The sequence below is a fragment of the Phalacrocorax aristotelis genome, chromosome 26 (assembly GCF_949628215.1).
Source record: "Phalacrocorax aristotelis chromosome 26, bGulAri2.1, whole genome shotgun sequence".
Lineage (NCBI taxonomy): Eukaryota > Metazoa > Chordata > Aves > Suliformes > Phalacrocoracidae > Phalacrocorax > Phalacrocorax aristotelis.
The window spans coordinates 347043-368715 of NC_134301.1; the positions used below are offsets into that span (position 1 = coordinate 347043).

Genomic DNA, 21673 nt, shown 5'->3' on the forward strand with positions numbered 1-21673 from the left:
GGGGTGAAGAAGAAACCACACAGAGTCCCCGGGAGGTAAAAGGCAGGGAAGCGGCGGAACAAGGCAGGGGACAGCCCCGGGGCGCAGAGCCCCACGCCTCACCTGCCCGCTCCCATGACCACACGCTGCACTCAAGGCGCTCCATGTTCAGTGCTCCCTTCCATTCAGGTGACAGCCAGGGAACAAGAAGGGGGCATTTCTGCACTTTGCACCTTCCCGGTCGACGGCAGAGCCAAAGCAAAGGCGAGAAGTCAAAAAAAGAACCAAAGGGGGCGGAACTGGAGCGCAGGCAGCAAATGCTCGTCCTTCGCCTGGGCCCAACTGCTCGGAGGGTCCTTCCGCTGCCCCGCCACGGAGGGTGTCCCTCTCGGCCCAGGGAGAGACGCCGGAGTGAACTCAAGGGACGAGCCCGAGCCAGAGCACGAACCTTTTTGGGACGAAGAGGCAAGCGCAGAACACGTCACACCTCACAGAAGGTGTTTGTGTACATTCAGAGTTTATATTTGGAGAAAAGAGAAAGGCGAGGAGGAATTGGAGACTGAAAAAATAGCCCTGAATGAGGGAGCGGTAGCAGCCCCTCGACCACTACAAAACCGCACCAACACACGCACGTACACACGGAGGCGTAACGACACCCAGCTCCCACGGACTGTGATGCGCCCCTCACTTTGCTGCTCTGGAGATACCGAACGCCTGAAGCACACCCAGGGTAACCGACAACATCTGCATGGCTTTAATGGGAATCCTCCGGCTGAAGGGAAGCGGTTTCTCCCCGGGCCTGCGTCGGCACATCCCGCAGTCACGTTCTCACTCCTCTCCTTCAGAGTCAACATTCCTAGTCGTGAAAACCGGGGCAGGGGGAAAGAGAAGAAGAGGGAGAGCGTCGTCAGCGCCAGAGCGGCCGGCTGCTGCCGATTCAGCCCCGTGTGTGGCACCAGCCCGGCAGGGAGGAGCTGGTTTGCATGCCACGGCCCCTGCTGCCTGTGCCCAGGGCTCGCTCGGCAGTGCTGGCCAGAGCACGGCACAGCCGTAGGCACGCGCCGTCGCCGCAGAGGAGCACGGTCGCACTCACGGGCCAGCCTTTACCTCTTTCCTCCCCAGAGTCAGAGCGTTTCCCTCTTCATCGTCAGCGCCTTCCACACGGTCGTGTTGGACATCTCCTCTGAGATATTAATCTCCGAAGGATCAGCCCTGCAATAAATATTGCCCAGGGCAACGCGTGATTCTGGGAACTGACGGCACCAAGTGCGTTAGCATCGGCGAGAGGAACAGGGGGGCTCGGAGGAGCAAAGCTCAGCACAAGCACAGGGGCCTTTGCCGCGTGAGGAGCTTTGGGAGGCGAGCCCGAGAGCTGCAGAGCAACGGCTCCGTGCAACGGCTCTCGCTGCTGCGCAGCCCTGGAGCGGGCTCCTAAGCCACTGCTGCTACAGATCATGCCTGCAGCTCCTCAGCTGGAAGTACGAGGCTCTCCAGCTGCGTAAAGTCCCTGACGATGAGGGTGCCCGGGCTCAAACGTGAGCTGTGCAGCCACTCTGCTTGGAGGCAGAGCCCTGCCATCGCCTCCTGCAGCCCTGATTTTCCCCCCAAGCTGACTGCTGGTGCCTAAGGGATGCTCAGGAAAGAGGCAAGTGGAGAAAATTGGGCCAAACCCCTGCAGATCCATCCTGCCAGGGGCCCTGGGCCTCCACGGGGCTTTACCTGTCACTGGGTTGCTGTGGGATATCCAAGCCGCTGGTCTCCCCCAGTTCCAGCTGAACGGAATTTGCAGCAGCAGCTGCCATCGTCTTCTGGGACTCCTGGCGTAAAAAGGGACAAATCAATTTCTCCGTCTGTGACCAAAGTGGAGAGAAACACACCAGGCGGTAAAAGCGCTGCATGTGCCCTCTCCTTGGGACCCATGGCAGCTTCAGCTCCTAGTGCAGCAGGGTATCGACCTCCGCTCCAAACCTTTTGCAAGGGTTAAAAACACTATTAGCAGCAAATCTTCCCACCGTGAGTATCATCATCATCATCATCATCTTCCTCACCTTTTTTCCTCAAAGACTACTTTTTAAAATTCTCCCTCACTCAAGTGTTAAGCTAATTCAGGGAAAGACACGCTGAAGCTGTGGGATCTGGGCTATTGGGATCTATTTCTATTGCGTTCTGCTCCTCCCCCAACATTTCAAGACCAGCTGGGACAGAAAGAGGCCATCTCACAGCCCAAGGGAGACGACCGGCCCCGAGCCCCCAGCAAGCATTACCTCTTCTTCTTGGGCTTCGGTTTTGGCGTCGCCCAACCTCTGCTTCTTGCTTTCTGGCATCAGGTCATCCAGAAAGCTGAGCTCTCGCTTGGAGAAGCAGAAATCCATCGCTTTGCGCACAAAAACGAGAGCCAACACCTTTGTGAGGAAGAGGGAAGATGCGGTGAGGCCAGAGGCGACGCTACATCTCCCTCCAACGCTGCAAACCTCCCGCTGCCGACACCGGCAGCGGCTCTTACCATCATGGGAAAGATGATGGCGGCACGGGACGCCTTGATGCCCCAGAGCAGGACGAGGCAGATCAGCTGGATGGCGGTGAAGAAATGCACCTTTCGCAAGGGCACGTGCCGCAGGTAGACGAAATCCGGCTGGTGTTTCGCCGGCATCCAGAACAGCTTCAAGCGATCAAAGAACTGCAAAAAGCCAAGGGGGAAAAGTTGCCACCGGGGGACTGCGGAAGGTTTCCGGCCCCGTGGAGACGCGGAGGCAGTTCTCAGGGTCTCGCTTGCAAGGAGAGATCGCGGAGCCCACTCGCTTCCTCCTGGGAACAGCCCCCAGTTGCCCTTCGCTCCACCCAGCTTGCCCGCCAGAGCTGCCCACCACATTGCAAGGAGTCCACGGTCTTCTCTCAGCGGCATTTCTTGGCCCACCCAATCCCCCGGGGCAAGGATTTCCACCGGTGGCAGAAACTGCCTTCCCTTGGCACTGAATTCCCCCGCTTCCACCTCACCAAAGCCCGACCTGCCCTAAGCCGTGACACAGAGAGCCCTGACCGTGCCCGCTCCCCCAGCCCTACACCCCTCCTGGGCCTCCCCCGAGCTGCTGCTCACACAAAACACTTTCAGCGCTTGCTCCCGGAGAGGTGTTTTCCCACGCCACGGCTTTCTGCCCGCTCCTACGGCCGGGAAATACCAGGGAGCAGACGTGCCGCGCGCTGTAACAGAGCCCGTACCTGAATTCCTCTGAGGGACGACACACCCATGTAGAGGAAGACGCCGTAAAGCACAGGCATTGGGATGAACTGAAAACAAGAATGGAATCCTCCGTTCTGTTCTCCATCACATTTTCACTCTTACCACTCTCTTCTACGGGCACTGCCTGAAGTTGCCCAAAGCTCTGCAGCTCCCACGGGCTTGGAGGTGGGTCGGACTTTAACCGGGAGAGATTTTGTGCGTGCGAGGGAGCCAACGCTCTGCTTCAGGCTGAACGTCTGAGTTCCCTTTTGTCACAATAAGCCTCTCTTCCAGAGAGGTGGGAGGAAAAGAGGTCACTTCACCCGTGCTACCGCGTACCGCGCTCTGTGACGGTAGAAAACCATTTCTACGTGTTCTTGTGGCAACGCGCAAAGGCGCTGGGCCTCCTTTTAGCCTAGAGACGGCATTATTTTGTGGGAGGAACACGCAAGGAAGCCCTCGGGGACCATTTCGGCGTGTTTGGCTACTTGGAATGGCTGTTCTGAGGCGCTTGCGGGAGCCAATCGCCACCGAGAAGGTGCTGCCTGTTTGAAAGGGAGCAGAGGTACTGCTCGGAACGCGCCTAATTGTAACCCACGAACACGGGTGGGCCTGAAAGACGCCTGAACATTAAAGCGGTCGTCGTGCTCGCTTGCCGAGAGCGCAGCACACTGGGCCTGAAGGGCTGGAAAGCGTGACCGAGGCTGGTTCCCACCGCCGGTCAAGCCCCAAGGGCTGGGATTCACCTCCTCCTCTGCTCCACAACTACTCAGGCCTGGGAAGGGGGGACTCTTGTTTTTCAGAACCCCCCAAAAGCGCGTGGTTGTTGGGTGTTTTCCATTTTCCTCTTACCTTTAACACAGAAGTGAAGAAGACGGAGCAGCCCATGAGCACAAAGATCATCAAGCCAGTGACTCTCTGCTCTCGTATCCCCAAAAACTTGGGTTGCTCCCCGGGAGCTGAGCAGTCAGACTCTACTTTGAGGCTGTTCACATGGGTGATGGACAGGACGGTGGCAGCCACAAACCAGGGCAGCCCCATCACGGAGCACACCCCGAGCATCACGGCCACCACAAAAAGGTCCAGGTGGTACCCGCATCCTTTCTGCAGGGAGCAAAGCAAGAGGCAGAGTGTCCCACAGCAGAAGAGCAACGACAACGCCACAAGTCACGCTCCCACCCTACTGAGCTGAAGTCAGCTTCTTGAAAATTTAAAGCAAGGATTGGAAACAAATCAGGATGTAGCCAGTCTCTGCGCAAGCCCCTCGCATGGAAATCTGACAGGGGCTCAGACAAAGCGGATTGCGAGAGTCTGCGTGATATCGACTTCTCACAAAAAAGACATAAAACGACTTTTTCTCTTCATTCACAGAGAAATTGCCACCACTTGCAAAGAAGATGCGACTCTGAGCTATCCCTGGCAGCTCTTCAGAACGATTCCTTCCCCCAGCTGCCGCTGGCATTTTCAAACAAAAGCCCTCCTCTCTCTTGCTCCCGGACTGATTTGCTGCTCCGAAAGATTGCCCACCTCCCCTCCCCTGCCCTTTGCTCCCCGTGTCATCAGTAACCCAGGAGAGCATCCTGCCACACAGCCCGACCTCGTCCCACACCAACGCCTTCCCAAAGCTTTTGGAATAGGAGCTTCTCCCCACTCCTGCAGCCCACAGTGGGCTGGGGACGGGCTCATCTCTTGCAGCCCCTTACCTTCAGCCTGTGCTCCTTCCTGTTGACAATAACAGCCGTGATCTGCTGGTCCATGAAGATCAGGATGGTGCAAAGCAGAGCTGGGATGAGCGCAGCCGGAACCGTCCACCACGGGTTGGGGCCGATGGGGCTGATGAACCACCCGCGGTCATCTCTGGTCGGCTGCGACAAAGCACACGCATGTCACGATCCTCTCCCAGCCCAGCCGCCTCACTGCCTTTCAGTTTCCCCTCCAGCCCTGGGGCAGAGCAGCTCCCAGCCCTGGCTTCAAGTCACCCTCTCCCAGGGGGTTCAGCAGTGCCAGCGGCCTCTTTGCCAGCACCTACAGCTGCTTCTCCTGCGCGTCTCCAGAGCGCCGGGGCCGTCTTCTCGTTCCCACAAGGAAAGGATGCGCTCGGAGGTGGAAGAGGAGATGCTCACACCACCCGCATCTCCTCCAGACTCAGCCCCGTCCTGCCCTGCCCTGCCACCACCTTGTGGCATCCCCAGGGGCCGCAAACAGCTCCGCGCCAAAACACCCCCTTACCTTGAACACATGGGGCACGTGGAGCTTCGGGGACGGGATCCCAGTCACCAAGTCAATCAGCACCATGATGACGATGGTGAGGAAAACGGCAAAGTCGCTCACTGTGGCCCGTACCTGGGGCAAGAAACCAGAGCTGAAAGGGGCAGGTCGGAAATGCTACAGTGGTTTTGCACTCATGGAGCTGCGTGAGGGACAGCCCAGCCGATGGAGGGCTTGGCCTTCAAGGGCAACGTTTCCCAGCTCGACCAAGCGGTGGCAAATACTGCCGAGTGCTCCAGGAGAGCCGTCTGGGGAAAAGAGCGTGGAGACTGCTGCTGGCCACCAGCTTCTACCTACTCTGCTTGGGAAGTAACGGCTGGTTTTGAACTTCTTCAGCAAGCTCGACAGGACAAAGGTGGAGAAGAAGAGGATGCAGCACCACAAGAGGACATTAGGTGCGTAGGGGCCATCGCGCCCACAGGCAGCTCCTTGAAACTCGCCGTGCAAATACCGACATTCCTGCCGAAACAGAGCGTCAGCGCACAAAGGCAGTGCCCGTGCGGCAAGGAAACCTCGGGGAACCGGGGGGTTGTGAGGCTCTTGGGCCAAGAGCCACGACCCTGTAACTGCTGCTGCCCACGGAGATTTCTAGGTAACCAGCAGCAGCACCTGAACAAGCGACACATTCAACTGCACAGAGGAGAGCGGAGAGAGGAGCTGTGACGGGACACCACGCCACAGAGCCACGCCACATCCTCCGCTTGAATGGCAGGTAACCACGGCTGGAGGTGACACCGGAGGGGAAGGACGTGCTGGCAGCTCTTGGGGACAGGGCAAGGGAACAGGGCAGGAGGGCTGAGACAGACGCGACAGGAAGGGAGAAGAGGCAAAGCGTCCCTTCCCAGGGCAGGGCTCCCAGGACACGGCCGAGAGGGGACGAAGACGCCCATACGAGCCCCCCACCCTGTGCCTGAGCTCTGCTTCCAGCAACAACAGCCCGAGAGACTGCTCAGACATGCAAATTCATGCCTGCGCCTACAGACACGCTGGGTGAGCAAGCCAGGCCTGCAGGTATTAGGAACCACTTCAGGAAGCCAATGACTCCCTTCCAGCATGAACTCAAGTCCTCCAACTGCTCCAAGAATCAAACCACCCACTTAACCTCGCTCCCGGGCGGAAACACTGTCCTGCAACAGGCTTGAGGAGGACAGTTATTCCCCACAGCGCTGGGGACCAGGTGGCCGGGATAAGGCAGACTCTCCTTCGCAGGACCAAGCAGGTTAAACCCCCCCATCAGACTGAAGCCGTGACTTTTCAGAGCAGCACCAGCACAGCTGGAAGCCCGTCAGCACCGGAAGGCCTCTGACTCTTGCACCGTGCAAATGCCCCTGAGCCCGTGGCCGCGGCGCGAGGAAGCAGTGGCTCGGGCCACTTACAGTCACCGTGAGGTTTTCCCAGGCGATACCGGACACGTTGATCTTGTTGCTCTCCCAGAAGCGCAGGGTTTCGTTGCTGGGATGGGTCGGTGCCTCACACTTACAGCTGGGAGGAGAGAAGCCAAGGCAGAGGTAAGGGAAAGACGACGGAGGCGCAACCCTGAGCTCCTGCCAAGGGGCAGCGGCGTTTCAGGAGGACAAAAAACCCACGAGTAGAGGGTGAGGAGGTCAAGCTGGCTGTGCATGTGCACAGGGTAGGTCTCTCGCAGGTGACTCAGCTTCTCCAGAGCCTCGTAGATGAAGATGACGCAGATGAGGGAGGCGAAGGCTTCTTCGGTGAAGCGGGTGATGTAGCACACCAAAGAGCTGGCGTCGGTGGCCACCAGCACCATGCAGAAGGCGGCAGTCCACAGCCCGATGCACGCCCGCAGACAGAGATAGGAGAGCTTGTACTCCCTGGGAAACCAACAGAAAAAGAAGGGTGCAGAGGCCAGCAAGAGGCTCCGAGCTGTGCCTGCCCGCCTTGCTTCGGGGAAAATCGGCAGCGATTCAGGAGCGTGTCAAGGCTGGGGATGGTAAATGCACTTGCCCTGTTCTGCTACGGGCGGCCCCAGGGCTGCGGTGCAGGGGGGGGACCCGCAGGAGGAGGCCAATTCTTCCCTTATCACCATTTAGCAATTATCTTGGGTTAACGCCCTGGAAGCTAACGGAGGTCAGGGCCCTGTGGTGGAAGGTGGTGTTCTGCCACATCACCCCGACGCCCCAACACCAACCCCGGCTGGGTTTGCACCCAGTCATCTGCTGCCAGCGAGTTGGGGCTCAATAGAAGTGCAATTGCACTAACAGGGCAATAAGGACCCAAGTCATCCCAACCAAAGGATTGTCCTGGACAATCCCCATTTCACATGAAAAGGTCCTGCTTTTCAATACAATCATCAAAACACAGAAAACAACTTCAATCTAACAACTGCCACCGACAAAACCATCTTTGCTCCATGGCTGCCTTCTTGCGAAGGCTCTCGCAGCACCCAGCCGCGGCAGCCAGCCTTACTTGCAGAACTTGTAAAGGATCTTCTCAAACACAAGGACGGGTCCGGTGCTCCCGAGGATGGTGAGAGGCTGCCCAGCAAAGAGGGAATACACCACGCCGGTCATGGATGCGCCCACCAGCGACTCCATGGCACTCTGGCCGGGGAAGAGAGGCAGCCGTGAATACGTAAATCATTAGCGGGGGAGGGGGAAAACACCCCCAAACCCAAACCAAATTCCCCGCAGCAAGGACTTTTGCGAGAGTTTCATCCTCCCCCATGCCACCCAACAGAGAGAGGTGCTCACTATGTGGCCATTGGTCGCCTCCCCCAGCAGCCCCCCAAAGGTGATGACAGGGGACATGCAGGCACAGTAGAGGAAGAGGAAGGACGCCAGACACTGCAGCCTCAGACCATCCCGAAAGTCGCTCCAGAACCACGGGGCCTTTCGCTTCACATCCAGGATCAAACCTCCAAAGAGCCTGGAGGAAGGGAAAAAAAGAGACTCGTTTCCTGGAAGAGCCCATGGAGTTGTCCCTGCTGCAAAAGGACACTCGCAGGCACAGAAGAGCTCTCATGGCTAAGAAGCAGCAGTCTCCTTTACCCATTTTAGACCCAGCAAAAACTGACGCTCCCCAAACAATCCCTCCAACAACAAGAGAAAGGAAATAACCCGGGAGCCTATCCTCTCTTCTTGCAACAGGCCCTTGCTTTCCGAAGCAGCAGAGCTCTGCCTGGAGCTATTTACACATCTGCTTCCACCCCAAAGCAAGAAACCTTGTGTGCAGTGATGCTGTGGCTCAGCTCAGCTGCCCACATCTCCCACCTGGCCCCTTCACTAACCCCTAAATCCTGCTGGGCAGGAGCTGCATGCTCAGATTTCAGAGGCAAACAGGAAAAAAACCCAAACTATCACAGCTCCCACCTTCCCGTCCGCTCCAGTTCAGGACCACCGTGTTTCTCCGGCTCGCTGTGAGAAGCACTGTCACCGAGAGCTCCTGGCACCTTCCTTTTTTCCTGTTCAAATCCAAATAAGATAATGAAGAGTCGTATTTGTCACCACGGGCTTGTTTTGCTTCTGGTCCAGGTGTGTGACTGGGTCAAACTGGGACCTCGTGACTTGGGGCCTCTGAGCACCATCCCCAGCCGTGCCGCCGTCCTGCCCCTCCCCCTCGCATCCCCCTCGGCCGCAGCACCCACCTGCGAAGGGACGTTTTTGGGGGGCTCAATTCGGATCGATGGATCCCACTCTCCGGGCGGCAAGACCGTGACCTGATCCAGAAACTCGTCGACGCCGGCCACGAGGTCAGCCCGGTTCTTGGCTTTGTAGGCAACGTCGTGGAAAACCTGCCGAGGGGAGACAACCTGCTGAGAGGAGAACCCATCTCGCACGCCCTAACCAGCGCAATAAGCCCTTGGCTAAATGCACAACAACTTCCCTAGAACCGCAGACCAGTGCGGGTTGGAAGGGACCTTTCGAGGCCATCGAGTCCAACCCCCTGCCGTGAGCAGGGACGTCTCCAACTCCATCAGGTTTCCCCCACGTTTCCTGCTGGAAACGGCAGGAAATATTCCCCCAAGAGGAAAAACCCGTCCATCGTGGTACTTGGACTCATCTCTTCCACAAGGCCCCCGGCCCCCAAGGCACACCACACCCTTTGGCTTAAAGGGGAGACGTTTGGCTGGCCCTGGCAATGCCACCGCTGGGGACAGCGTGCTGGGGAACCCGGGGAGAAGGACGAGCCACAGGATGCACCCAGTGGGATTTCAGCCTCCAGGGGGTGGTGAGGGGTGCAAATCCACAGGTTTGCTTTGGGGCGCCAGCAAAGGGTGGGCTCTCTGGAAAGCTGTGGGCAGCTGGGACAGCAAAGCCTCTTCCTCGCTGCCTCGGACACAGGGAAAAGGGAAGGAAGCCCAAAACAACCCAGAGGCATCTCTTATCTCCTCGCACCTCATCCGTCATGAGAGTAGCCATGGACCTGCCGATCTCATGGTACTGATGGGCTTTTCCTTCCGGTCCAAGCAAAACAAACAGAAACCTGGGCAAGAGGAACAAAGTGAGGGAGAAGAACGTGTCCTTGCTCAAAGGGCACCCCAGGGAATGCCCGGGAGCTGCCAGCCCAGAGCACGGCTCGAGACGGGACACAGAGGCTCACCGCCTCCGCCATGCATTTGAAATTCATCACAACCGATGGTGGCAAATTTCAGTTTTGGGCCAACTCTCATTAAAATTGGCCAAGGGCTTTCAAAGATCCAGCAGGGAAGGGAGAAATGAGGGTGAGGAGATGGGAGTGGGAGAAACGTGCTTGCTCCCACTGCCCGCGTTCCCTCAGGACACCAAACTGATGCACGCAACTGGGTGTTGTGTTCTTCGGGGTTTGGAAAAGAAAAGCTTTGTGCTCCTCACGCAGACCTTGTGGGGATGGGAACTTCCATCAGGCCCGAGAGGAGGACAGCCGGGGTCAGGCGGACGAATGCCACGATGGGCTGGCGAAGGAAATCCAGCTCTCCTACAAGCACGTTGGACGCTTCAGCACCGGTGGGAATCTTCTTCATGAAGTGCAGCTCCGCCTGGGCACGACAAGCCATGTTCAGGCCCTTCCCCCAAACCCAAAGCCCACAGCACTCTACAGCACACTCTGCGGCCCCGTTTGCAAGAGCAAATCTGCGCCTAAAGGCGTCAGAAAGCCACAAGCGTCTCACCTTGCTTAAATCCATCGCGCTGCTCTCGTGGCTCACCCCATTTTTAGCTTCCGCAGCGGTGGCAGAAGGGTGAGGGGTGAGTGTTTGGGCTGGCAGGAAAAGGAAAGACACTCAGAAAGACGGACAAGGAGCAAGTGCGACGCTTCTCCTTTTTCAGGACAAGTCTCACGGGGCCAAAGCCCGGCAGAAGCCCTCACCTGGCTTGTCGAGGAGGTGCGGGTCCGACTGCTTCTTGCTCACATCAGCAAACAAGCAGACGATGGGGAGAAGGTTGTTTCTTTTCTTCTCGTTCTGGTGGTGATGCTTCTTCAGAAGCACTTCTCGAACTTTTGCCCGCACGCCCTCGTCAAACTCGGCGGACTCTTCTTGCTGGCCCAGGATCATATCTGGGGACGGCAAAGGGAAATCAAGCCGGCAGAGAAGAAACCCCCGCCAAGTCCCGACCCCCGCAGCCCCTGGAGAAGGCTGCGCCACGCAGGATACCCTAAGGAGGGCTCAGCCTTGCTTAGCAAGACATTTTCATACAGTTCAGCCTTTGCAACGAAAGCAAGACTTTTCCTGCGCTAAAAGACGCCATCAAAGCGCTTATTCAGCCCTCTGCAAAGATAAGTATTTCCCGTTCTAACCAATGCCTCTTTCTGGCCAGACCTGGCCTTTCTGTCTGACTCTGCGCGCCTAACCCAATTCTAGGCAATCTAGAGCACAGGCTCTCCCAGAGCTTCCTTGGCCGATCGACTGCAATTTGCCAAGCCCAGGGAGAAATGTGCTAAGAACGGCTCCGGCTCCTGCACCTCCTGAAAGGGCTGAATGGAGACCTCCCAGTCACAGATCAGTTCTCCAGAGCCGCTTTCTCAGTCAACTTCAGTTACCTTCCCCACAAACAGACACTGCTTGGGCATCTGCCAGGTAAACCCTGCCTTTAAACCCCTTCAATCCCGGCATGTTAAGAAGGCAAAGGGGAAAAAAAAGAATGTGAGGAAACGGCTTGTAAGAAAGAGTTGATTTAAGGAGGTTCAGCTCCTACGCAGACGCCGTATTTCTAAGAGCAGCCTGTTACGCCCTCACACACACTCCTGTTTGGCTGCAGAATATTCTCTAATCGCTTCTGCAACCCCACAAATTGCTCTCAAAAGGATCCCGTATGGGAAGAAAAAGCTGGTGCGACTGTTGCACGCCCAGGCTACATCCAAACCCAACCCATGACTTAAAAACCCAGTGGGGCTTCTGGAAAAGGACCCGCCGCTGGGGCAGGGCTCGATTTGGGAGTGAACGCGGCCGAGCTCGGCCCTTCCCGGAGGGATGTGGCGCCCACGGTACCTGCAATCTCTTCGATGCTGTTGGCACAAACGTCCAGCAGCACCGTGCCCTTGGTGATGCAGCTCCTCAGCTCAAAGAGGCTGTGCAAGGACAGCGTGGCCACGTAGGGCTTGCTCCAGCGCTCGCCGCCGTCTTCCACGTCCTCCTCAAACTTCAGCCACCTGCGGACAGCGGGTGCCATCAGCCCCATTGCAAGCAAACAGCCCCGGCTCTGCAAGGCCTTTCCTAGAGCTACGGGGCAGCAAGAGGAGGCGACTCCTCCCATCGGCACCTGCAGCTGCCAAAGCTCCTTCCGTCCCGCAGAGAGGAAAGCGGAGCCCAGGGGCGCCGCCAGCGTGGGGACCCCTCTCCCACCGCGCCCGCAGCAGGCATTTACCTTGCCCTTTCCTTCCACTCAGCACCTTCCCCCTCTTTCACGCAGATCTCATCCAGCTCGCTGAACAAGTCATGGGGGACGTGCTGCTCATCCTCCTCAGTCCCGAGGATGACCTGCACCCGCTGGGATGGGGTGTCTGGGGGCAGAAGACAAAGCCCCGTCCCGTTACCATGCCTCAATACGGCCCGTCACGCTCACATCCAAAGGGGCCATCGGCCTGGCACCAGCTCAGCCAGAAATACTGGGCTCGCCCCTCTCCCCTGCCTCTGCCTGGCCTTGCACGCAGCCACGGAGAAGCATCTGCTCCACCTCTGCACAACGACGGGCAGCTCTCCTGCCCCACGTTCCCACTTTTAAACCCGGGATCCCTCTAAGGAAGGCGAGCCTAAACCCATTAGGCATTTAACTGCCTTACAAACTTGAGAAAAGTTGGGGAAAAAGAGGGTCTTGCTAAATAACGCCACTTGCCCTCGGGAGAACAGCACGTCACTCAAACCAGACCCAGGCACTGCTTGCAGAAGACCCCAGCACCCAAGTAGCCCCGAGGAGCTCAGGGAACGCTGCGGCGGCACTTACAGCGGTAGCCCGGCTCCGTCAGGGCAGAGTCCTTCTCCCGTTCCCGTTTCCGATGCTTCTGGCTGTGGGGTCGGTGATGCCGGTGGCTCTGCCTCCCCAGCGGCACCCGCACGCCCACGTACAGGGTCCGGTGGCCTGCGAAAAAGCACCATTGGCAGCACTTTCGGCATCGCAGCGACGGTCGATGCGGCCGGTGCCTCTCGAAGCCACGCTTAAATCCCAGGAGAAGCACCGACTTCTCTGAATTTGATTGTCGCGGGACCTCCTTTTCCCAAGCCTATTTTCCTCAAACTTGGCAGAAACAGAGCAACAAGTGACGGCTCCGGCTCATCAAAGTGCCCTGAAAGTACCAAACCCCTTCTCCACCTCCAGCCTCGGCTGGACAACACGCAGACTTGCTCATGAAGCAGCGACAGAAGGTCGCTCTGCTGTTTTAGTGAGAAGCCCGGCACGTCCTGCTGCACGTGACGCGACACCGAGCAAGGCACCTTGTAGGGATTTTGTGCAAGGGGAAAACGTGCTGGGCTGGCGGCCCCTCTAGCAGGGGCTCAGCAGAGCCTCACCTTCCAGCTCCTCCTTCTCATAGTGAATATTGGCGACGGTGCTCGTTCCTCCCTGGTCAATGACCGCCTCTTCGTCATGCCTCTGCTCAGCAACGAGAAGGGGAAAGTTGGGGCTGGCTGTGGAGAGCTCCCTACGGGCCCCCGGCCACCATCCATCCCTGCGCCTGGGCAACTCCACGGGCATCACGCCTCTGCCTGCCTCCTCCTCCTCCAGGCACGGCCCCCGCTTCAAGAAGGGCCGGGAGCTGCTCGAGCAAGGCCAGCGCAGACCTGCCAAGATGCTCAAGGGGCTGGAGCATCTCCCTTGGGAGGAAAGGCTGAGAGACCTGGGTCTGTTCAGCCGCAGAAGAGGAGGCTGCGCGGGGATCTCATCAGTGCTTATAAATATCTGAAGGGCAGGTGTCAGGACGATGGGGCCGGACTCTTTTCAGTGGTGCCCAACGACCTTCGAGGCACAAAGGGGAAGCTTTGGGACTATTGAATTGATGAGGTAAAAGCGCAACTGAAATAAATCCGCAGGCTCGAGCGCGTTCTGCGGGTGTCGCAGTGGGATTTGGGAGTCGCAGCTTCCAAACGCCCCAAAGCCGGCGACACAGGGAAAGTCTCCTTCTCTCTCAGAAACCACTTTGCCTCCGTGCCCCGCACAGCGACGCTAAATCTCCCCCCCGCAGCCCTCCCCGGTGCAAAGCATCTCCCCCCGCCCGTCCTGCCGCGCTCCGGGGAAACGCCAAATGGGATTTTGGGGGGAGTTTCCCAACTGTTTGGGGGTGCTTGGCCCCTCGGCAGAGCCCCGGCCGGGCTACCTGTAACTCTTCCAGAAGGGTCATTTTGGAACCCCCAGTTGGGTCCATCCTCACGTCGGTCACCAGGTTGGGGGGAGAACTGAACCTCCCGATCAATCCGGAGGCCAGAGTCCCTCAGGACACCGGGGCGAGCCCTTATAAAGTGACCGCTGATGACATCAGCCTCTCGGGTAACAATGCAGGCCATTATTTCATCCCCAAGATTCTGCCCGCTTGCAACACTCGGGGCACGGGGAGACACCAGTTCTGCTTGGAGCAAAAGCTACCCCAAATAGAGAAATGGGGTGGCAACGCTGCATCCTGCTGGGCCAAGGGCTATCCGCCGTGGGAGGGAGGATTCATCTCGTTCATCCCACCCAAAGTGGAATTCATTACACTGATGCCAGCGTTATCATGGGCTGTGGGTAAGAGTGTCCACGGGGACAAACCGGGGGCTGCTCCGCCGGTGGAGCAGGAGATGCCCTCGTCGCCCCCCTCCTTGCCCCCACGTTTCCTTACTGGCAATAGAGGAGTATTAGATTCTGATTCACATTCCACCAAAAGCCCCTGTTCTAAATATTTGGTAATTAACCCCTCTCACCCTTTTCGAGCCTCCCACTTCACAGGATATTGGTGTTGTCTTACCGGCCTGGCTCCAGGTTTTAATGTTGCTTTTACCGGCTCTGCCAACTTAGATCGTCCCGGGACTTCGCTCGCCCAAACCAAAGGAATTACTGCATTTTCCACTTCTGCGGGAACCTGCTCCTCCCTGGGGAATCCTGTAACATAAACACTCTCGCCTCTGTGGCTTTTGATTCTGGTATCCGTAATTTCATCTCTCCACCTTCAAAAGTTCTTTGTGCATCCAATTTACTTAATAGCTCTCGTCCTCCCAGAGGCAGCGGGCATTCGGGCATATACAGAAACTGGCGAGTTACCCATTGTTTCCCCAATTTGAACTTTAAGGGCTCTCAGAAGGGCCAATTTTCGTTCTGCCCCGGCGCACCAACAACATCTGCGGATTTATGACTGAATTTCCCTTTACATGTATTCAACACCAAATAAGTGGCCCGCGAATCTACTAAAAATTCTATTTCTCATTCCCTAGCTTCAAGGTAACCAGGGGTTCAGCTCGGCTTGATTCCCCCGCTCTCCTTCGTGCCGAGCTACTTCAAGCATTTGACCCAAACCTCTAGGTTCAAGTGCTTCCAGTTTCTGAAGTTTCTTTCTAATATCTGGGCCGATTGCCCCATGAATATAGAGGCCAAGTGTATTGCTGCTTCTGGGTTGTTTGTTTTTCTTTTTCTGGGTCCAAACTGGTACATTTTCTGGCAGCCACATTCAGTCTTTCCATAAAGGCGGAAGGGGACTCATTTAATTCTTGCCTCACTTCAAAAATTTTGACCAATTTCTTGCTTTTGCCATTGCCTGTCCTACACCAAATAAAATCCACCCCGATATCCAGTCAGCATTCCCCTGGCTCCCAGACGATTAGGGTCCCACTCGGGATTTGGAGATGGAGAATTCGGATCCACTCTCCCCTGTAAATCCCCATTAGCGTGTGCTCCCTGCACCTGCCTTCTGGCTGGATTCCGTACCCTTGTCTTTTCAGTTTCATCAAGCAAAGTATCCAGTGTCACAACTAGAGCAACACTTTTTCGAGTTCTCACCACAGTTTCCTCCTTTCAAACCCGCTGCCACAGAATTTTGGGGATATATCCCACACTGGTTCTGCCACTCTGGAGGATTCCGCAATGGAAAGGGTAAATCCACGTAAGCCATGTCATGCCATTTCCCTTCTCTTTTGCAAAATAACATCAACTGCAAAATGGTGCTATATTGCTGTAATTACAGGGCAGATTAATTACTTCCCCTCCTCTCATTTGCAGCTCCTCCAGCCGGGTCCCATGGGTGCAGCGGGGGAGTGGGCAGAGCCGCCCCTGGACAAGCAGCCCACACCCGGGGCCGCCCGAAAAAGCAGCTCCTCCACAGAAACAGGGAGAACGGACAAAAAAAATACGGAAAGAAAATAGGAAAATAAAGAAATAAAAAACCCCAAACCAAGCCCCTCGTTTCCCCTCTTTCCCCAGGCAGCTGCTCCTGCCCAGGGAGGTGGATTTCCCCAAAACACCCCCCCGTAAAAAAGCCCCAGAGACTCCTCCAGCTCCCCCCCACCCTTCACAACACACGGCAGCGCCACAGCGAGACCTGCCAGGCTTTTATTGTCTCCTTTTCCCCATTCAAGGGGCGACAAGAGGAGAAAAGTCCCAGCGAGAGCCCGTCAGGCAACAGCAGCGCTTCGCGGCCGGGGCCCACGCGGCGACGGCGCGGATCCAGGGGGTCGGAGCGGCACAGAACGGGCCCGAAATTAACCCCGGTTCTTTTTTTTTTCGCCCAAAGGGACCAACCCCACCAACATCCGAAGCCATAAATAACACGGATTCCGCCCCCCCCCCTCGGTTTTATTGACAGCACGCAGCGATGCCAAACGAGAGCGTCTCTCGGCGGCTCGGGCGCAGCTCGGCCCCACACAGCCGCTCGCTCAGCCCCCACCGGCGGGGCGGGGAGAGACCCAGAAGGGCAAAGCTCGGGCCCGGAGGGAGGAACAGGTCAATAACTACAATAAAACAGAAGCAGCGACAACAACGCAACGGAAAGGAAAACACTGAGAGGGGCGCGAAACCCGGGCGGGGGGGGGGGGGGACGGGACGGGGGCGGGGAAGGAGGGGACCGAAGGCCCCGAACAACCCGCCCGTGACGCAGCCGCTCACCGCCCGCCGACCCGACGCCGCCAGGCCCCGAGCCGCAACCGCCCCGCGCGCGCCAGCCCACCCGCCTCACGGCCCGCTCCCGGCCTCACGTGGTACGGGACGAGCAGCCCATTGGCCAGGCGGGCTCAGCTGGCCTGGCTGTGGCCCCGCCCCTGCCGGCCTCTCGCCCGCGCGCGGAGCCCGGGAAGCTGGAGCGGCCCCTCACGGCTCTGGGCGCTGCGGGGCGGGAGTTAACTCTTGCTCGGCCGCAGGCGCCGCAGCCTCCTACAGTAAAAGACATGTATTTCAGCGTCTCCGGCACAAAAATAATGCCTCTATTTCTACAAGTAGCGCAGAGCACGGAGGGAAAAATAAAATAATGGGAAAAAACTATGTGCCAGCACCTTATTTATTACCTTTTTACACCATTTTTTTCCCCCCTTAGGGATTGCCACGTGCTTCCTTTTGGGAAACGTTTTCAGGGGCCCCACGGGGGATTCGGGGGCTCCTTTAAGGCACCAGAGAGGAGAAAAACACCCAGCCCCTCCCTGCACGGGGGGAAGGGGATTTGCTGCCAACTAAGGCGTTCCAGGGCACTTCAGAGATATTTTTCCTTCTAGTCCTAAAGCAACTCCAGGCACCTTTGAGAGGGTTTTTCCCCCTGCCCCGTGTAATTCTCCTCTGCAGAAGGAAGCAGGAAATCCTGGCAAAACCAGGAGCCGTCCGTGGGTGTCTGGGGTAGAAAGGGGGCCGGCAGGCGGAGCGCTGGGTCCCGCCAGCCCCGGGTGTAACCGGGGTGATGAAGTGAACCAACCGTGGATGCTGCTGTGTCACACAACTGAACGTTAAGTCTGGGGACAAGCAGTGTATTCTTTAATCATTAATGCAATAGATAATGTGCTTCTGTCAGAACCCCGCTCCTTTCAGACTCAAAGCCTAAGTTTTAGATCCGCAAAGCCTCACTCCTAGAGCTTAGGGGCCAAACCTCTGTTTTAAGGGCTAAATTACAGCCTCACGTTTAGGCAGCGATGATTCAGGGTATAAATGGTTGGGAGTTACTAATACCGTCTAGCGCAGCTCAGCTAAGGCTGGGACCCGGAGCCAAAACCTGGCCGGGATAAGGAGGCAGCCGAAACAAGAACAGCCTGCACGATGACTAAAGCTTGTTGCTTTAGGGAGTCAGAGAGGCCTCGAGATTCGAAGTACCTAAACAAAGTCACGATGACGTTTGGCCTTAAGAAAAGCAGCCGTACAGAGCCACAAAGGTGAGGAACTGCAGAGCAGAGACTCGACCAGAACAGAGCAGCCCTCACGGGCAGCACGGGCGTCATCTCAGAAGCGAGTTTGCGGGAACACAAGGGTTAAGTAGCGGACACAGGGAGGAAGAGTATGTCCTTCATCCAGAGCCCCCTGAGGAGCAGCCGGAGACACCAGCAGGCGTGGGCAAGTAACCTCTGCCTATCTGTAGCTGTTATCAGAAAGCTAATGAATGTGCCTAGGAAGCACGTACTTAACGGGCACAAAGAGACCTGGGGGGTGCCCGGTAGGAGGAGGATCCCCCGTGCAGCCGCCGCCCCCCGCAAATACAGAATGCTGCCTTTTAACTCTGCGCTGGTGTCACCAGGCTCAGCCCCGAGCTCGGGGACATCAAGAGCAAAACCAAAGCTGCGCCTGGAGAAGGGGCTGCGCTCGGGCACCTCGGGGAAGCCCGGGTCGCTCTGTAAACCAGCAATTGCCAAGGCAGCTGCCAGCGTGTTGCAGCCCCCTGAGGCCGGGGGAGATGCAGACCCCCGCGGAGCCCGCACTTCACTACAACCCACTTGGCTTTTCCCTCCGGGGTGGCTTTCTTTTGTTCCGAAGTTGCAGAGATGCCCGGCCCGGGCTGAAACCGACCCCAGCCCCCGGCCCTGCTCCCTGCGAGGAGGGAGCGCAATCCGGCTGGGCTCTCCTTGTGCACAGGGGAGAAGGAAAACGGGAAAAACCAGCGTTCTCCTTTCTTTCGAAGGGCGATAATTGCATTTCAGGGGCAGGGCGGCAGGGACTGGTCCCACCCCGCCCAGCCCCGCAGCCAGGGCTCTTCACTGGCTCAGACCCCCACGGCAATGAAGGGTCATTGCCCAAGCGGAGGAGAGCTCAGGGCTCCCGGCCACCGGGAGCTTTCCCCTCCGGGCAGGCAGAGGCGGCGGGTCGGAGCAGCCAGCGCAGCCCCGCGCTCAGAGCACAGGAAGGCAGCGCGGACAGGGCGCGCACGGGCGTCACGGGGGAAGAGCAGCAGGAAAACCCAGCCTTTGCCCCCTGCCCTTTCTCCAAGCCTCGATTTTTAGCCTCCCCTCCTTTTCAAAGAGCTAACCCAGCCTCCTCCCCCTCCGACAGTTACCGTGCCGAGCTGGCTCCGGCCAAAGTACCCTTTGCAAAACCCCATCCCCTAAGAGGGGGAGTTACTGAATGCCGCCTTTGCCTGGGTCTTTACTGCTAAGGCCGGCCCTCAGGCATCTCAGCCCCCAGAGGAGAGAGCACAAATCGGGAGAAGGGAAGACTTACCAGCGGGGCAGAAGGACTGGCTCAGAGACCACCTGTGCAAACTGGGTCCTCGCCAATCCACGGGCCCCGATGGCATGCACCCACGGGTGCTGAGGGAGCTGGCGGAGGGATTCTGGCCGAGCCCCTGTGCATCATCTTTGAAAGGCCGTGGGGGACAGGAGAGGTGCCCGAGGGCTGGAGAACAGCAAATGTCACTCCAGCCCTGAAAAAGGGCAGGAAGGAGGAGCTGGGGAACTCTAGGCCAGGCAGCCTCACCTCCGTCCCTGGAGAGGGGATGGAGCACTTCATCCTGGAGGCCATCTCCAGGCACGTAGGGGACAAGAAGGTTATCGGGATGAGTCAGCATGGATGCACCAAGGGAAGCTCATGCTTGACCAACCCGACAGCCTTCTCTGATGGCGTGACTGGCTGGGTGGACGACGGGAGAGCAGTGGGTGTTGTCTGTCTTGACTTCAGTAAGGCATTCGACACTGTCTCCCACAGCATCCTCACAGGCAAGCTAAGGCAGTGGGGGTTGGAGGAGGGGACAGTGAGGTGGCCAGAGCCCTGGCTCAACAACAGATCATCAGAGGGTCGTGATCAGTGGAGCAGAGCCTGGCTGGAGGCCTGTCACTAGTGGTGTTCCCCAGGGGTCTGTGCTGGGCCCAGTCCTGGCCAACATATCCATCAGTGACCTGGATGATGGGATCGAGCGTCCCCTCAGCAAGTTCCCTGACATTCCCAAGCTGGGAGGAGCGGCCGATGCACCAGAGGGCCGTGCTGCCACCCAGCGAGACCTGGCCAGGCTGGAGAGCTGGGCCCAGGGGACCTGATGAAATTCAACACGAGCACGTGCAGGGTCCTGCCCCGGGGGAGGAAGAACCCCCCGCACCGGCACAGGCTGGGGGCTGAACTGCTGGGGAGCGGCTCTGTTGAGAAGGCCCTGGGAGTGCTGGGGGACAAGAAGGTGACCCTGAGCCAGCACCGTGCCCTTGGGGCCAGGAAGGCCAATGGTACCCAAGGATGCATGAAAAGGCGTGTGGAGCATCTCCCTTGGGAGGAAAGGCTGAGAGAGCAGGATCTGTTCAGCCGCAGAAGAGGACGCTGAGGGGGGATCCCATCAGTACCTATAAATATCTGAAGGGCAGGTGTCAGGGGGATGGGGCCGGGCTCTTTTCGGTGGTGCCCAATGACAGGCCAAGGGGCAACAGGCACAAGTGGGAACACGGGAAGTTCCACCTCAGTATGAGGACAAACCCCTTCCCTGTGCGGGTGCCAGAGCAGGGGCACAGGCTGCCCAGAGGGGCTGTGGAGTCCCTTCCCTGGAGACATCCACGCCCCGCCTGGACGCGGTCCTGTGCCCCTGCTCTGGCTGTGCCTGCTCAAGCAGGGGGTGGGACGGGGTGAGCTCCCGAGGGCCCTGCCAGCCCCCACCACGCTGGCATTCTGTGAAAAGCCCTCTGATGTTGGCCTTTGCTTGTGACGTGCTGCTTTCATCCTCCCAGAGCCATTTTGTATTTATATCAACTGTATATTTTCTATAACCTCACTCATCTTCATTTTCTCTCCCATTTGCAAGGAGCGACAACCTGCCGTTGGCATCTTGGGTTGGGTCGATGCACGAAAAGGCTCCCGCAGCGGATGGGAGAAGCCAACGGCAGGAGGGGGTGCGGCCCCGTCCCAGCTGGGCACGGGGCACCGCCTGCAGATGCCAAGAGCCTGGAGCCCGTGCTGAGCCCACAGCGAGGCACAGGGATGCAAGGGCACCTTTTCTTCCGGGTCCTCCTCTCCTCCCAGGCTCCAGAGCCGCCCGACCCGACCGCGCGTGCCGGGGGTGACACCACGGCCCAGCAACCCCCCGGACTGCGAAGGGAGCACAACAACCAGCTCTGCTTGACGGCTTCTTCCTGCAAAGCGGCAGGAAGGGAAAGGCAGGAGGGAAAAAGCACCTGCCCGCTTCCCTCCTGGCTCGTCCCTCCCTGTGAGAGAAAAGGCTTTGCAAGGACAGGGGTGAAGAAGAAACCACACAGAGTCCCCGGGAGGTAAAAGGCAGGGAAGCGGCGGAACAAGGCAGGGGACAGCCCCGGGGCGCAGAGCCCCACGCCTCACCTGCCCGCTCCCATGACCACACGCTGCACTCAAGGCGCTCCATGTTCAGTGCTCCCTTCCATTCAGGTCACAGCCAGGGAACAAGAAGGGGGCATTTCTGCACTTTGCA

At 58.1% G+C, this 21673-nt stretch overlaps 1 protein-coding gene across 1 annotated transcript; it reads right to left on the reverse strand.

Moving 5' to 3' along the window:
* Positions 1-477: 477 nt before the first annotated feature.
* LOC142048598 (electroneutral sodium bicarbonate exchanger 1-like) lies at positions 478-17030 on the reverse strand. The gene is made up of 26 exons (XM_075075650.1): positions 16957-17030; positions 14831-14964; positions 13404-13485; positions 12841-12975; positions 12265-12400; positions 11889-12049; positions 10769-10957; positions 10572-10660; positions 10282-10439; positions 9820-9907; positions 9069-9215; positions 8794-8885; positions 8176-8350; positions 7892-8025; positions 7051-7296; positions 6841-6946; positions 5762-5923; positions 5426-5539; positions 4900-5061; positions 4049-4300; positions 3196-3264; positions 2483-2656; positions 2244-2381; positions 1699-1796; positions 1087-1191; positions 478-835 (listed from the first exon to the last, which is right to left on the reverse strand). The coding sequence occupies exons 7-25, from the start codon at positions 10953-10955 to the stop codon at positions 1104-1106; spliced, it is 2679 nt and encodes an 892-aa protein (XP_074931751.1). The 5' UTR covers positions 10956-10957; positions 11889-12049; positions 12265-12400; positions 12841-12975; positions 13404-13485; positions 14831-14964; positions 16957-17030; the 3' UTR covers positions 478-835; positions 1087-1103.
* Between the last annotated feature and the right edge of the window lie 4643 nt (positions 17031-21673).